Source organism: Larus michahellis, chromosome 1 (genome assembly GCF_964199755.1).
Source record: "Larus michahellis chromosome 1, bLarMic1.1, whole genome shotgun sequence".
NCBI lineage: Eukaryota > Metazoa > Chordata > Aves > Charadriiformes > Laridae > Larus > Larus michahellis.
Genome location: NC_133896.1, coordinates 134,964,705 through 134,978,956, shown reverse-complemented (window position 1 = coordinate 134,978,956; position 14,252 = coordinate 134,964,705). Strand labels below are relative to the sequence as shown.

The 14,252-nt window shown below is 41.6% G+C and overlaps 1 protein-coding gene across 1 annotated transcript in view; it reads left to right on the top strand.

The window, feature by feature from the left end:
* Positions 1-749: 749 nt before the first annotated feature.
* Positions 750-14,252, top strand: part of POLA1 (DNA polymerase alpha 1, catalytic subunit) — a 205,338-nt gene continuing 191,835 nt past the window's right edge. Inside the window, exons 1-10 of the mRNA XM_074604397.1 lie at positions 750-919; positions 2,456-2,580; positions 3,586-3,682; positions 4,172-4,252; positions 5,041-5,156; positions 5,413-5,475; positions 7,116-7,214; positions 9,141-9,333; positions 9,570-9,738; positions 10,630-10,808. Coding sequence (XP_074460498.1) covers positions 889-919; positions 2,456-2,580; positions 3,586-3,682; positions 4,172-4,252; positions 5,041-5,156; positions 5,413-5,475; positions 7,116-7,214; positions 9,141-9,333; positions 9,570-9,738; positions 10,630-10,808 — 1,153 coding nt within the window. The 5' untranslated portion in view covers positions 750-888. The remainder of the gene's footprint in view (positions 920-2,455; positions 2,581-3,585; positions 3,683-4,171; positions 4,253-5,040; positions 5,157-5,412; positions 5,476-7,115; positions 7,215-9,140; positions 9,334-9,569; positions 9,739-10,629; positions 10,809-14,252) is intronic.

The following is a 14,252-nucleotide window of genomic DNA, read 5'->3' as shown; positions in this document are numbered from 1 at the left end:
AGGACGAGGGGCAATGGTTATAAACTGGAGCAAGGTAGGTTTAGATTAGATATTAAGATGAAGTTCTTTACAATGAGGGTGGTGAGACACTGGAACAGGTTGCCCAGAGGTGGTGGAGGCCCCATCCCTGGAGACATTCAAGGCCAGGCTTGATGAGGCGCTGAGCAACGTGATCTAGTTGACGATGTCCCTGCTTACTGCAGGGGGTTGGACTAGAAGACCTGTAAAGGTCCCTTCCAACCCAACACATTCTATGATCTCCAGCTTTTAAGGCGACTGACATAAACCACCACCTTCTCCCAATCCCAGCCCGTGCATTTACGTTATTTTGCCTCAATTAAGGCTCCACACCACGGTGGTTCAGGGCCTTTATATCCCTGCAGCAGGCGGCAGTTCTGATGGGCGTCCCGTCCGCCCTCGCCCTCGCCCCCGCCTCGGGCCCTTGGGACAAACCACCAACTGCAAACCCGCGGCTTTAGCGGCGGGCCCGGCCCGGCCCCGCAAGCCTCCTCAGGCGGCCGAGGCTGCCAGCTCAGGCCTCGGCCAGAGCCCGGGCCCACACATGCCACCGGCGGCACAGGCCTCGCCCAGGAAGTAGCTCCTCCTCGCCCGGGGCTTCCTGTCGGCTCTCGGGTGGGAGGGAGGCAGGCGGACGGAGCCCCCCCGCCCCGCGGCCGCCCAGCGCTCCCCGACCCGGCCGCCGCCGCTCATCCTCCCGCCCCCGGGGCCGGCGCTGGGGCCGGGCCCGCCCCCGCGCGGGGCGGCGGGCGCCGCAGCCGCTGATTGGCTGCGGCCCTGCCGGCGGCTCGCGGGGCTGCCGTCTCGCGCCACTTTCGCGGCAGCCTTGGCGCCAGCGGAGCGGGGCCGGGCCGGGCCGGGCCGGGCGCCATGGCGGAGAGCGGCGCTCGCAGCCGGGACGGTGAGGCCCGTTTGCGGTGCTTGCTCGGAGGGGACGCGGCCGTCCGGGGCTGCCGCCGCCATCAGTTGGGTTTTAGGCGGGGGGCAGCGGCGCGGGGGTGGCGGCGCGCGGGTGGGGGGGGGTGGGGTGTGAGCGCGCGCACCGGGTGCGGGAGCGCGCGTGCGCGGCGGGCAGCGCGCCGAGAGGGTCCCGCGTCCCTGTCCGGCGCCCCCCCCCCCCACTACCCCCCAGCCGAGGGGTGTCTTGGCGTGGCGGCAGCCGCACTGCCCGAGCGGGGGGACTCTCTCCCGGCGGGCCGTAACGGTGTGTCTGTGTGGGGGTTTATACCCAGGAGGGGCCCCCCTAAGCCCCGCACCGCTCCCCCGCACCGGCGCTGGTTTCCCCGCCCGGTAGTTAGGCCGGGTTATCCCGGGCGGGTGTGTGGGCTGGCCGGGGAGGGGGGGGGTGTCTCTCGCTGCTGAGGGTGAAAATAGCGTTTGTCTAGGGAGGAGCGTGTGGCTTTAGTCTCTGGCTCACAGTAAACACGAAGAATTGACAGAAAATCTTGTGTAAATGCAGCCGAAGTGTTACCTTTTCACAGTTCTTCCACATCTGGTACCAGGCAGCCTAAATACCCCTTTTTTAGCCCATCTCAGGCCTTTAGCAACCCAAATCCTTGTTGGCTTGTCTCCGTTGCGCTGCCTAGGTGCGTGAAGGATTTGGGCTCCTGCTGTCACCAGGAAGGGACTGGCTGCCTGGCCTGGCCTGGCCTGGTCTGGCCTGGCCACTCGCGCTGGCCACGGGTCTTCTCTGGCTGCAGCCAGGGGATCGGGCCCCTCACACCAAACCATTCGTCTTGTTCCTGGGCTGGTGGTCTGCTTCCATCAGCTGGATTGGGACCGTTCGTTCGCTGTGGGCAGATAAATGTGTCCATCACCCCCTACCCCAAAAAAAAATAATAAAAAAAAAAGGTTAAGAGAAGTGGAAGCACCTTGCTGGGGGGAGTGCTGCCACGGGAAGGAATTGTAGGCGGAAACGGGGCAGCAGTTTTCTGTCGACAAATTACTAGTTTCTCTCAGTCGAGCTGCACTCTTAAACATAGTGAAACAGCCTAAAAAATATATACGTATATTACTGCTTTGTAGCAATATAGGCCTTTTCTAAGTCAGTCTCAGTCTGTTCCTGAGTTGTCATGGAGACATGCAAAATAAAAGGAGCTGGAAGTTCCCAAGGAAAGAGTGGGGGGGATGCTTTGCAGATAGGGGTTGATGAGATTTGAGAGGTGCTTTGGAAATCTAGGTGGTAGCTTCTTGCTGAGTGTGAACTGGCAAGAAGTCTGTTTGATCTCTGTGCATGTCTGAGACCACGCCTTCAAGTGTAATTCCAGAACTGGCTTATCTAGAGCCATCCGTGACTGTGTGCTTTTAGCTAAGTAGGTCTCTACGTTGATTTTTAACAAAACTGCATCCACCTAGTAATATATCACTGAACATCAAGTGCCACAGATGACAGCACCTCATTACTAAACTTAGTTCTCTTGTCTTCAATTCATCGCAGCTATGCATGAGTCTGAAAGTTTTGCAGCATTGCGTTCTAGACGCGAGAAGAAGTCTAGAAGAGGCCAGCAAGAAGCACTGGAACGTCTGAAAAAAGCCAAAGCTGGTGAAAAAATAAGATATGAGGTGAAAAATTCCTCGTCTTTCCTTTTTAATAGAAACTGAATGTGAGCCAAGATGTTTAACTACCTACCCTTTATATATATCTAAAAATTATGGAAAACAAAATCTGCCTTTCAGATCAGCTTTTTTTATTTTTTTGAAGGTGTATGTTTTTCAGAATGTTTTGTGGCTTTCTGGTGTCATTTATTTCTTTCTGTTTTCAAAACTAAAACAGTTCTACTAACTGCAGTTCAAGCATGCTTGATATTGCTTGATAACTGCCCCACAGGGAAGGACCAACTTTTAAAATGTTAATTGGATAATTAATGTTATGATAGGAAGTACTTTTTTTTTTTTTTAAACTTCAAATGATTTTAAACTTTAAATTAATTTCAAAGCCTTACATGACTGAAATCCATTAATATTGATATGCTGTGTTTCCACAAAGAACCCAAAATTTAAGTATTTCACTGGTAGAACTGAAATCTGGCAGTGTAACATTGGTACTGCCCAATTAATTGTAATGCCAACAGGAAGTGACTTCCACATTGAGGTGGATAAATTTAAAGAAGCCTGAAGCGTGTAGATCACTAAGATGCAAGTTCACTCTGAGGCACAGAAGAGCACCTTCAGCGCTGTGCTTGGGCACATCAAATCACCTTCCTTTTCATTGAGCTCATCTTGGTGTTTGACAGTAGAGCCAAAGGTCAGAAGTCTCACCATTGCTGGGAATGTTTGGATTTTTTTTGTAATGTGAAATAAGCAATAAACCGATGAAACCTCTGCCCTTCAGGAAACCTTCAGGAGATTTTGAGTTTCAGTATACTGTGATTTAAAAATTGATAACTTGTCTTTTGTCACTGCCAAAAAAGAAACTTAAACTGAATGAATAACTGCGCTTACTAGTTGTGAACATTGTAACAGTGTAGGGAAATGTGCATTTCTCGGGAGCTTGCTAGTCTTACTAATGACCTATATTAATAAATAATGGTATGGGAACTGTTAATCCTCAGTATACCTTAACTGTAGGTTGAGGAGTTCACAAGTGTTTATGATGAAATAGATGAGGAAGAATACTCCAAGATGGTCAGAGAACGTCAGGATGATGACTGGATTGTCGATGATGGTATGTTCATTTGGAAAGTTATTTTGATTATAGTGTTATAACTCAGTTGGGCTTCATAATGTTCACGATTTGAGGTAAGTTCTAGTTAGTACATTCTTACAAATTGTTTTAAGAGACCAAAAAAAGATAAGTGTTTATATGGAAATGAATCTTTTGCATTGTTCTTGTAGTAGTGTATTAGGATGATAATGAAAATATTTTTCCATTAAGAACTGTTTTTGAAATTTTATTTCCAGTTATCAGTGATGTAACTTTAAAAAAAAGTACTGTAATTGATACTTTCTAATTAAACACATAATAATATATTTAGTGTAATAAAAGATAAACCTGAGTGCTGTAGTTCTTAACACTTCTGTATTTATAACTTTTGCACTATATTAAAGGGAAAAAGAATGTTTAAATATGTAAAACTTTGGATTATGAATACATTTAGAAATATCAGAAGACAGAATTAAAAATGCAGATTTTTAACAATTTGTTCTTCTATAGATGGGACAGGTTATGTAGAAGATGGAAGGGAAATCTTTGATGAAGATCTGGATGATGATGCTCTTGGTTCCAGTAAGAAAGGTAGGTTGAACATGACCACTGTAGAAAGTGTTCCAGAGGCTTTTAAAAGGTACCTAAAATGGGCAACTTCTTGGCATCAGTATGTGGTGAATATGGCCAAATGACATGTTACTTGAAGCTGTGTAGCTCTGTGCCTGTGACTGTGGATTTTGTTTAGCCCCCATGATGCAGAAGACAGAGGTCCACAAATTGAGACCAAATCACACTACTTCAAGCACTACCGGGGCAATTTTGCTTACAGTCTTCTATGGGATACGGATTTGCCTCTAGAACAAATGCACCTGGGAATGATCTTGGTTTCCAAAGCCAGTGTCTAAAGGATGCGTGGTCTGTCTTGCCACTGGAATACTTGCATGCTTTTAAAGAGCTGGGATCAAATGATTTTGCCAACTTTTATGAAGTTGGTGGCAAACTGTGAAAGTGAGTCTGATGTTGAGAATCCAAGCCTACTGCCAAACTCTTGGACACTTGTTTTTTTTTTTTTTCTGGAGATGCTTCTGTGTAAATTATCTTGGGCCTGTTTCTGGAGTAAGAACTTGAGTATGCAAGGAGCATCTCTGATGTGACTAGGAAAGACAGGGTGCTGATAGGGCTTTGTTTTTTGTGTGTGTGTGCATGACAGCTGTTACAAAGCTGGCAGCAAATGAAAGACAATTAGGCTTCATTTCAGCCCGCATTGTAAAGGTGGATGATGTAGACTACCTCTGCTATCTATTCCTGCTAATAACTGGAACCTTAAACATTGAGCTTTTCTGATGTAGAATTCACAATTTTATATTTTTCTGTAGGAAAAGGTGTCAAAACATCTACAGTTGGTAATAAGAACGTGAAAAAATCTGTGGTGTCAAAGCCAAACACAATTAAGTCCATGTTTATAGCCAGTGCTGGGAAGAAAAACACAGATGTAAGTTTTTACATTTTTGAATTTAAACGTTTCTAACTTGTTTGTGGTATTTTAGTGGGAGTGGAATAAAGCAAAGGCTCATTTCAGTTTCTTGTGTCTAGCAAGACATAAGCTCCTGTTACAATCTCTTGTGTTCGGAGCATTCCTGAAAATGTTGTGTGTATTTTGTAGAAACCCTTTAGTCATTTGCTGCTGGTCTGCGCATTGGGTTTGCACATATAACAAAGAACTGTTTGGCTAATCTGTTATTTTACAGAAAACTGTGGACCTGTCAAAGGATGATTTACTGGGGGATATTCTTCAAGATCTTAATGCTGAAGTAAGTATATTAATAAAATCTGCTTGAAACACCTTAATCCATTCACTTTTCTTGCCGTGGAACATATCAAGAAAACAAAGTTCTTCCTAAAACTAGACTATCTAAGATTGATTTCTTCCATGGCACATCTGCTTGGTGTAGTCCATGTATGCATGCAGTCTGCCTGTCATCTCCATCATGCAGAAGTTGCCTGACTATTTTGGTTTAAGACAAAAGTACTACGTCCTGATCAGAGATGGTTTATATTAATGTGATATAGAGCCTGAGCTAATGCAGCCTTCTAGGTTTTAGTCAGCTTGGAGCGAAACAGGACTTACCTACGTCTGAATCGTGTACCATATATGTGTATCACCAACCTCCAGCCAGTATCCTGTAGGTTATTTCCATCTGGCGTCTTTGGGTTCACGAGAGGAGCTGAGGGAGGACTGTTTCAGCAGATGACGTAGCCTGAACTTCTGTCTGCTGCCTCCTGCTTTCCACAGTTTGCTACAGAGAACCCGATGACCACTTCCTCTGAGTTAGGAGTGCAGGATGGCTGCTGTAGCTGGGGTGGACGGTCTGAAATGAGGCTGTTCCACATCATTAATGACTTTTCAATGAGTTAATGCCTCTTAGCAGAATTTCTCAAAACTGAAAGGATTGCTCACATGTGAACTGTGAAACTGCTGCAGTGGTGAGATATAGGATTGAAATATGTTGTATCATAACAAGCATAATGTAAGAGGGGTATAGATGTTCCAATATAAAGTTGTTCTATTGGTTTTGTGCGCTTACTATTTTACTCCTCCCTATGACATCTGATTGAGTGTTATAATATCTTAGGCTATCAAAAACCCTCAAATCATTAAGCAAATGCATTTTAATGCTGTCAAATTCTGTGGAGCATTGATTAGGGGAAATAGTGCTAGTAATTACACTATGGCTTCCATTTACTTAGTAATAGTAGTTAGCTATTGGTTTTTTGGCTTTGTTGTTTGTTCTCTAAAATTTCTTTTGTTACTAGCTGTTGATAAGGATGTGCATACAAAATCTGTACATGTAAATAAATTAAAATGGCTTTTCCTCTAGTGTGATAGTGCTGAAAGAGCACTTCTACCTTTTTTTAAGGCATGTGTGCTCAGTACTACTGTTTCGGCAGACATAGAATCATAGAATCTTCATGGTTGAAAAGGACCTTTGAGATCGAGTCCAACCATACACACACAAAAAACCGCAACCCTACAATCTCTGTCACTAGAGCATGCCCTGAAGTGCCAAATCTATGCGTTTCTTAAATACCTCTAGGGATGGTGACTCAACCACATGAAGAACAGCACACCAGTTAGTCTGATACTTGTGAATTAAAGGCATGGTTAGCTATTGAAATGCCCACTGTTTGAAAACCGTTTCACTTATTGAGGACCATTTTTGTCTCAAACTTTACCGAAAAAATCTAGTGTGTGTCTTCATGGGCTGATTGCTCAGGTAATTTTCTTTTTATGTGGCTGAGTTGTGTATCAGGAGTTGTGTTTTCTGATACACAAATGCAAGTGAGAAATATTGGTGGCCGCCTTTCTCTTTGGTGAAAACCTTACTAACAAAGGCAAAAGAAAACATTAAACAGCACCTCTTTTTTTTGTCACTTCTCTTTCAACATTCAGACTGTTCAGATAAGTCCACCACCAGTTATAATGCTGAAAAGGAAAAGATCTGCTGGAGTACCACTGAATCCTTTCTCTGTGCAGTCACAAACTCCTAAGGTAAAGGAAAAATATCACAGAAGTTCTCATCAATAAGAATTAATCAGTACTTTGGTTGATTTGAATATTGTTGTCTTTTATTTCTGCTTCTAGAAATTACCTTTCTCATTAGCTTCCTTAGCAATGTTACTGTGTAACTTCATGCATTTTTTGTCTTCCCCTTCCATGTTAATACATAAACAGGATAAAACTTTTTCTGTATCTTTAGTATAGTAGTAGTAGTAGTATATAGCTGTTACATGTGACAGGTGAAGCTGTTTTTGTGATGTTAGGTGCATGACATGAAGGTGAGCTTCTGCTTTGTGTCTTTTTTCCTGAGAGTAGAAGAGACCCTTGTGTCACGGAAAAGATGATGGTAACTAAAATAAACAGAAGAAAGAGTATTTGTTGGTGTGGAAAAGGATAAGAAACTCATCTTCTGCAGAAATGGAAAGCAAATGGAAAATTGAAGCTATGGATAGATGTTTACCATAGTGCAAGACTTTGGAGTGAAAGGAGGGACAGGCTGCTAGGGATGGAAAGCTAGCATTTTCTTAAGAGTTACGGTAAATGAGAAGAACTTTATAGCTGGAAATACAACGATATATTTGGTAAGAGTCTGTAGCAGGCAAATGGAGTAGAGTAGATAAGTCTGACTTGTGAAACCTTGTGTAATACTGACATCAACTTTTATGTTGAAAATAATCACCAGTGGCACTCCTTTCAACAGTTGTGTTGGAGCCTGGAAGTAATTGAAAAAGAAAAAAGGGGGAGATACAGTAAGAGAGGATCTTTGTCTTTATGGTGCAAAACATTGGTTGCTTTCACAGGAAACATTGAGAAGGAAATTACTTCCTAGGCAGGCTGTTCAGGTGATAACTTCTGTGGTCCTAGGAGGAGGAACTGGAGATTTTAGACAGTGAAACAGATGAAGAGGATGAGAGTGCAGCCTTAGAAAATAAATGGGCATAAAAAGCAAGATGGCAGCAATGCTTTCTACTTGAGAAGATGAGCAGAAATAGAAGTATAAATAAATTCATTTGGCTGAACTAGCAAAAATTTGTTGGTGAAGGTAGATAAAGTAATGTTTGCTTTCTATTTAAGGTGAGTGAAGCCTGAGTTTGATGTTGGCTGCGGCAGAAGTAGCTGAGCTAAGATTAAAACTCTACAAACGATTGTGTGCAACTCTAAATTCTGTGTCTGTAAATAATAGCCTTCACTGAAGATAAAGGTTTTGGACCTTGCTGCAGGTTAAGTGCCAGTAAATGCAGAGACCTGTTGTTAGTCACGGTGGAGGCCACTTCATACGCATCTTCCATAAGAAGAGGTTCTGTAGCTGCTGCCATAGTGGTATCCTATTTAAAAAACAAACTCTCTGCTTATTGCCTCGGAGTTTACGCTTGCAGAGCATGCTGAAATGTGGTTTCTTTGTTTTCCTCTCACTCTCCCTGTCATGTCTATAGCGGGAAGAAATCCAGTGGAGAAACACTCTGCTCTCTAGATCCATGGAGTCCTGTAGACATCTTGAACTCATTACTGATAAGAACTGCTGTATTGGCCTTCCCCAGATGTTCCATGCTCTGTCCCTGCCTGGGGACAGGCATATTGTCATATACTCAGTTGACACAGAGGTTTTAATTTAGGAATGGAGTAGTGCTATGTGTTAAAAATAGTGAAAGTAACCACAGAATTAATTAAATGTCAACCATGGCCTGTTGTAAACTGCTTTTTAAAATTAATAGTAGAAACACATCACAGCATAAATGATACTATAGAATTTCAAGTTTACTTTTGAGGAGTTTTAGCTATCGTGCTGCAAAATATGTGGAGCTTTTTCTGTAGCTCTTGTTACTTGTTCTTCAAATAGCGAGTGCTAGATTATTTTTTTTTCCCTTTTTTGCTCTTAAGAGATTTTTTTTTTTAACTCATGGCTAAAATGTCTTTCAGGTAATCACTCCTGTATCAAAGAAAGCTCCTGCTCATCTCAGAAAGGAAGCTCTTCCTCCAGCTTCATTTCGTCCTAAACGTCCCAATTACACAGCAAAATCTGTCATAGTCTCTGAAAATGAGGATACTGAGTATGTGCAAAAAGCTACAGAAAATGGAATAGTGAAGACAATAGCAGAGAAAGCTATTGAAGGTATCAAAAAGAAATCAAAACCCAGTTCTGGCAACTCTTTAAATATGGCACATTAGTGTTAAAACACTTCTTAGTTTATACTAATTAGATGCTTAGCTTAAACGTGATGTTTTGTTTGTATATTAATACTGTATATTACATTCACGCATATAGTATGCTATCTATGCAAACCGCTGTAGTACACAGTGTGTTATTTCAGTGGCTCAAGCGTTTAGCTCTATGTGCAACACTTCCAGATGATGATCAGGGAATGATGGATTTTGATGAGGAGGACTTTGATGAACCTATGGAAGCAGAGCACGTGGAAACTGTACCTGAGACAGCTGAAAGCTTGAAGAGAGACAAGGAAACTGAAAAGAAAGAGACAGAGCAGCTGCAATCGGAGAAGAAAGAGACATCTGTCTTGTAAGAATCTCTTTTTCTTTTTTCTTTTTCCTTCCACCAGTAAGCCTTAGATTTATCTTCATATTTGTCTTTGCCAGTGGGATAATTGTGATACAGACAGAATGATGATAATGCTATGCAATGTTGTTTTATTTTTGTAGTGATGTTAAAAATGGTAATGTTGAACATGCTGATAGCTACTTAATTGAAAATACTTGATGTTCTTGGGATTTAGCACATGACAACATAATACGTATTTCAGTATGTGGATGTGGCTCAGTGTGGGTGTTGAACAATGAATTTTGCTGACAATAAGCAAAAATGAGGAATTGCTAACAATGCTTATTCTAAGCAACTATGAAGGTATTTCATAATGTTAGTTTTAGTTTAAAGTGTTGTCGCTAAAAGTAATTTCACATTTGGAAATAGGAAAAAAGGGAGGTTTTCCCCATTATTTTTTTTTTATTGTTTGGAAGAATCTTGAATCATATTTTTCCATACCTTTAAACTGTAAAATATTGGAATGATCGGAGAGACTTAGACATTTAATGATTGAAAAGATAATTTTGTTGAAATAATCCGTTGTACCCACTGAGCAGCTTGTACAGATGGATGGATGTATTTGTTATCTAAAGGCTTGAATGACCAAGGCTGAAATAGCAGGCGAATGACTTTTGAAACTTTTGTGTTGTGTACTGAGAACCATGCTTGCATGTGGGTTTTCTCTCTTTGTCACTCCATCCTTCTTTTCAGAAGAAATCTGAGAAAACCCAGCTGTTGGAATGTTGCACAGTAGTGGAAAGAGCAATAAAAGGCCTGAAAATATAGGGCTGAAATAAGGTGAAGCAGTGGTGGTTGTAGCAAAGGCACAATTTTACTTCTCGTTTCTTTCTTCTTCTGCAAAATGTGCAGAAGTTGTTCTCTCCCAGATATCTCATGTTGGGACGGAATTGATGAGGATGAAGCTGATCTAGTAGCGGCAGAAGTTCAGCTGGACCCCAATCTCCTTCCACTTGTGAATGGGGAAAATGATGATCAAGTCTTAAGATTTTATTGGCTGGATGCTTATGAAGATCAGTACAGTCAGCCAGGTAACGATTCAGTTAAAGGGAGAAAATGCCATTCTGATGCTTTATCTGTAACTGGGGTTTTCAGAGTTGCCTAAACTATGTCTAGATACCCTGTCTTGGTGTGCTTTATAACTTGTGTGTTGATCTCTTATTTTTCCACACCCGGTCCTCAGTGCAGGGCACTATGACTGGACAAAGTAAGAATGTTGTCTCTTGATCTAGTATAGCAGTAGTAGGGAGGTACAAAGGAAGCTACTAGCGCTTCTCAATGCAGGTGACCCACTGGCTGTCTTAAAACCCTGTGCACTCCAGAAGTAAGCTGGATATTGTAAATTTCTTACTCAGTGGTACAAGAATTGAGCATGCTTCCTCCTTGTTTCTGGAAGTGTAACTTAAAATTCTGGTGGATTATTAGAAACTCTACAGTAGCAGTTGCACAATTTTATACGAAGGAAAGGTATGCCTATCAAGGGAGGAAGGCGCCTGAAAAATAAAAGCTCTGTCTAGATCCCTTTATTCAAACTCTCTAAATCTTGAAGATTGTCCCTGTATTAACATCCTTAAGATACTTTGTGCAATTGAAGTGTGAATCCTGGCTCTTAACGTCTTCAAAACTGCAGCATTCTAATCTCAGCCCTGACAAAAGAAGTCGTGTTCACATCTGTTCTAAGCGCTTCCCATCCGTCCTCTCATTTCATCAGCAGCTTTAGGATCTTGGGTTTCTAATTTGTGCTTCATGTAGGTTTACCGGAAGGTTCTTCCATATGTTGTTGAAGGTTTTTTGGGTTGATGCTGTAAGCATTGAGTCAGATACGTTTCTCTGTTACACCTTTTGTTGTGAGTTGGGATGCCAGACTTGGATATGAGACTGTGCTGGGCTGAACAGCTTGGTAATGGGAGTGGTAATAATCATAGATATCTTGATGAAATCAATGGCTCTAATATAAAATTGCTACTTTTAAAGACCCCACTATTGTTCTTTTTCTTTTTTTTTTGTCTTCTAAGTCACTGGTTGCTGAATGGAACATAATTATGAAAGGATTTCTGTTCCTCGCATGCAAGGAGTGTTCTTTTCTCATTATGACGTTTTCAGGATTGAATAATAAAGGCTGCACCTGTTTTCAATTAGTAGTGTAGAAGGGAAAATTTTGATACTGCTTTTTGTTTAACATGTTCATGATCTTTGTTTATGCCTCATTTGCTGTGATGTCAAATGCATTGCCTGAAGAGTAAATACTATAGCGTAATCATAGGACTCTTTCAAACTTAATGATTTTTTTGGAGGCATACTTTTCATAACTCCCTGTACTGTCTCGGGCAGAGAACTTGAGAATTGTAATCCTATTAACATTTTAAAGAAATAACGAATAAAAATTGCCCTTTCTTTCCCCTCTGCAAGACATTTTTCCCTGTCTCTTGACCTTGCTTGCATTTTGGTTCATTGGTAACACAATCTTTCTTTTGACAGACTTTGTATTTTATAAGCTTTACTCCTATTTTTTCCTTTCTTTCCTTTCCTCCCTCCTTTCCTTTCCTCCCTCCTTTCCTTCTTTCTGTAGTCAGGCTTACAGGGAATAGGTCCTGATATCTCTTCTCTCATTTTTTGGTTTTACGTATGAAATGTCTCTGAAAACTTGTTGAAGTTAGCCCTGCTTTTGTTGTGTGTGCATGTTGGGAGGATGGTGTGTGTGTGTGTGGGTGTTGGACTAGATGACCTCAAAAGGTTCCTTCCATCCTAAATTACTTTGAATTCTGTGAAATCTGGTGATTGAGACCACTTATTTGTCCATGGTAGAGTTGATTGAAGCTTGTCTTTGCAATCCAGGCAGCCTTTTACACTGTCTTTGACTGGCTTTATGTATCCTTTCTACCTCATGTACTTACATGTATGCCTCCAACGGGTTAGCTTCTCCATCCTCTTAATATTGCCAGCCGTCCAAGCGACCATCTCCTGTTGTTTCCTCCATAGTTTCATCTTTCTGTATGATACAAACCTATCTGAGTTTTTTATCTCTTTAAAAAAGAATAAAGAAAGACTGCTGGGGACAAGAACTTCATCGTGTCACTTAGATCTGTAATTTGAGCTTTTTCTAGATCCCTTTATTCAAACTGCCTAAATCTTGAAGATTGCCTCTGTATTAAAATCTCTAAGATACTTTGTGCAGGTGAAGCTTGTTTCCTTGCTCTCATCATCTTCAAAACCGCAGCATTCTCTTCTCTGTCCTTGACAAAAGTAGTCTTGTTCACAGCTATTCCAAGCACTCAAGAAATGATTTTTCTTAGCCTGTCACTCTGTCGTCTGTCTTAGTGCATCCTCACTGATTTATCTTTGATCTAATGGACTAAGAAATGTGCCTTTACGTCTGGTGGATCGCGTGGCAAAGATAAATTATAACTCTTAACCACGGACTTGTTTGTGCATTGTCAGACCAAGAAGAAATGCAGGTTTCAAAATCTTCCTTTCAGTCTCAGCTCTGATTATTTCTGATTTCATTAACTGTAGGGAGAGTATCTTTCATGTAATCAAATTCCAAATTATTTGGAGTTTGAAGAGAACTCAGGTGAAGCCGGGTTTTTGAGTTGTACTTGGAAGTTTATTTTACTTGTAATTCACAAACTGTACATGAAAGTCAGCTAGCCCTGTTCCATGCTATTTCAAAGTTAAACGTCAATTGATTAGCATTTTGCAGCATTTTGTGCTAATGTCACATTCTCCATGGCTCAGACATGTGCATGTACAGTAATGACGTGGTCCACAGTGAAGAGTCAGTTGCGCTTGTCCTGCTGTATATATAGGCTTTCTGAATGTCTGCCTTGGTTACAACTGCTGTCTTAGCATCCAGGTTTCTCGCGATGCCATACATCTTTTGGTGTCACCAGTTTTTAAAAATAGTTGTTTGAAAACTTTCTACAGTTGATCAGCTTCTAGTTGTTGTTTTCAGAATGTGTTTCTCCAGGTCTTCTTAGTAGTAGAGTCTTGATCTCATAGTACTAAAGTAGAGGGGAAAAAAGGGTAACTGTACTGGTCTAGCTGAAGAATAAAAAATTGTAGATGACACATGTTTCAGGAGTGATTGACAGCACAGGCATTCTGATTATCTTCAGCTGACTTCTCTTTCCTTCTTCCCTCTCCCCATGAATTATCAAAGTAATGTAGGTAGAAATGGAGTATCAGAACAGACTTCTGAGACTGGCTGTGTGATGCCATTTTGAATTTCACATATCAAGGTGTTGTTACTATAGTGATGGAGGTAGGGGCATGAAGAGCTATACAGGTATCCCTTTGTAAAGCTGGTATTTAAAATGATTTAGAATGTGCTGATACATTGGAAAGACTTGTTGTTCAAGGACCTGAACCAGAAATGGTTGTGTTTCTGTGCAAGAATACATAATAAGCTGCTTTAAGCAACATTAAGAATGATTAATATTTAAGAATTGCATACTGAATTCTTTGCTTTACCCTTC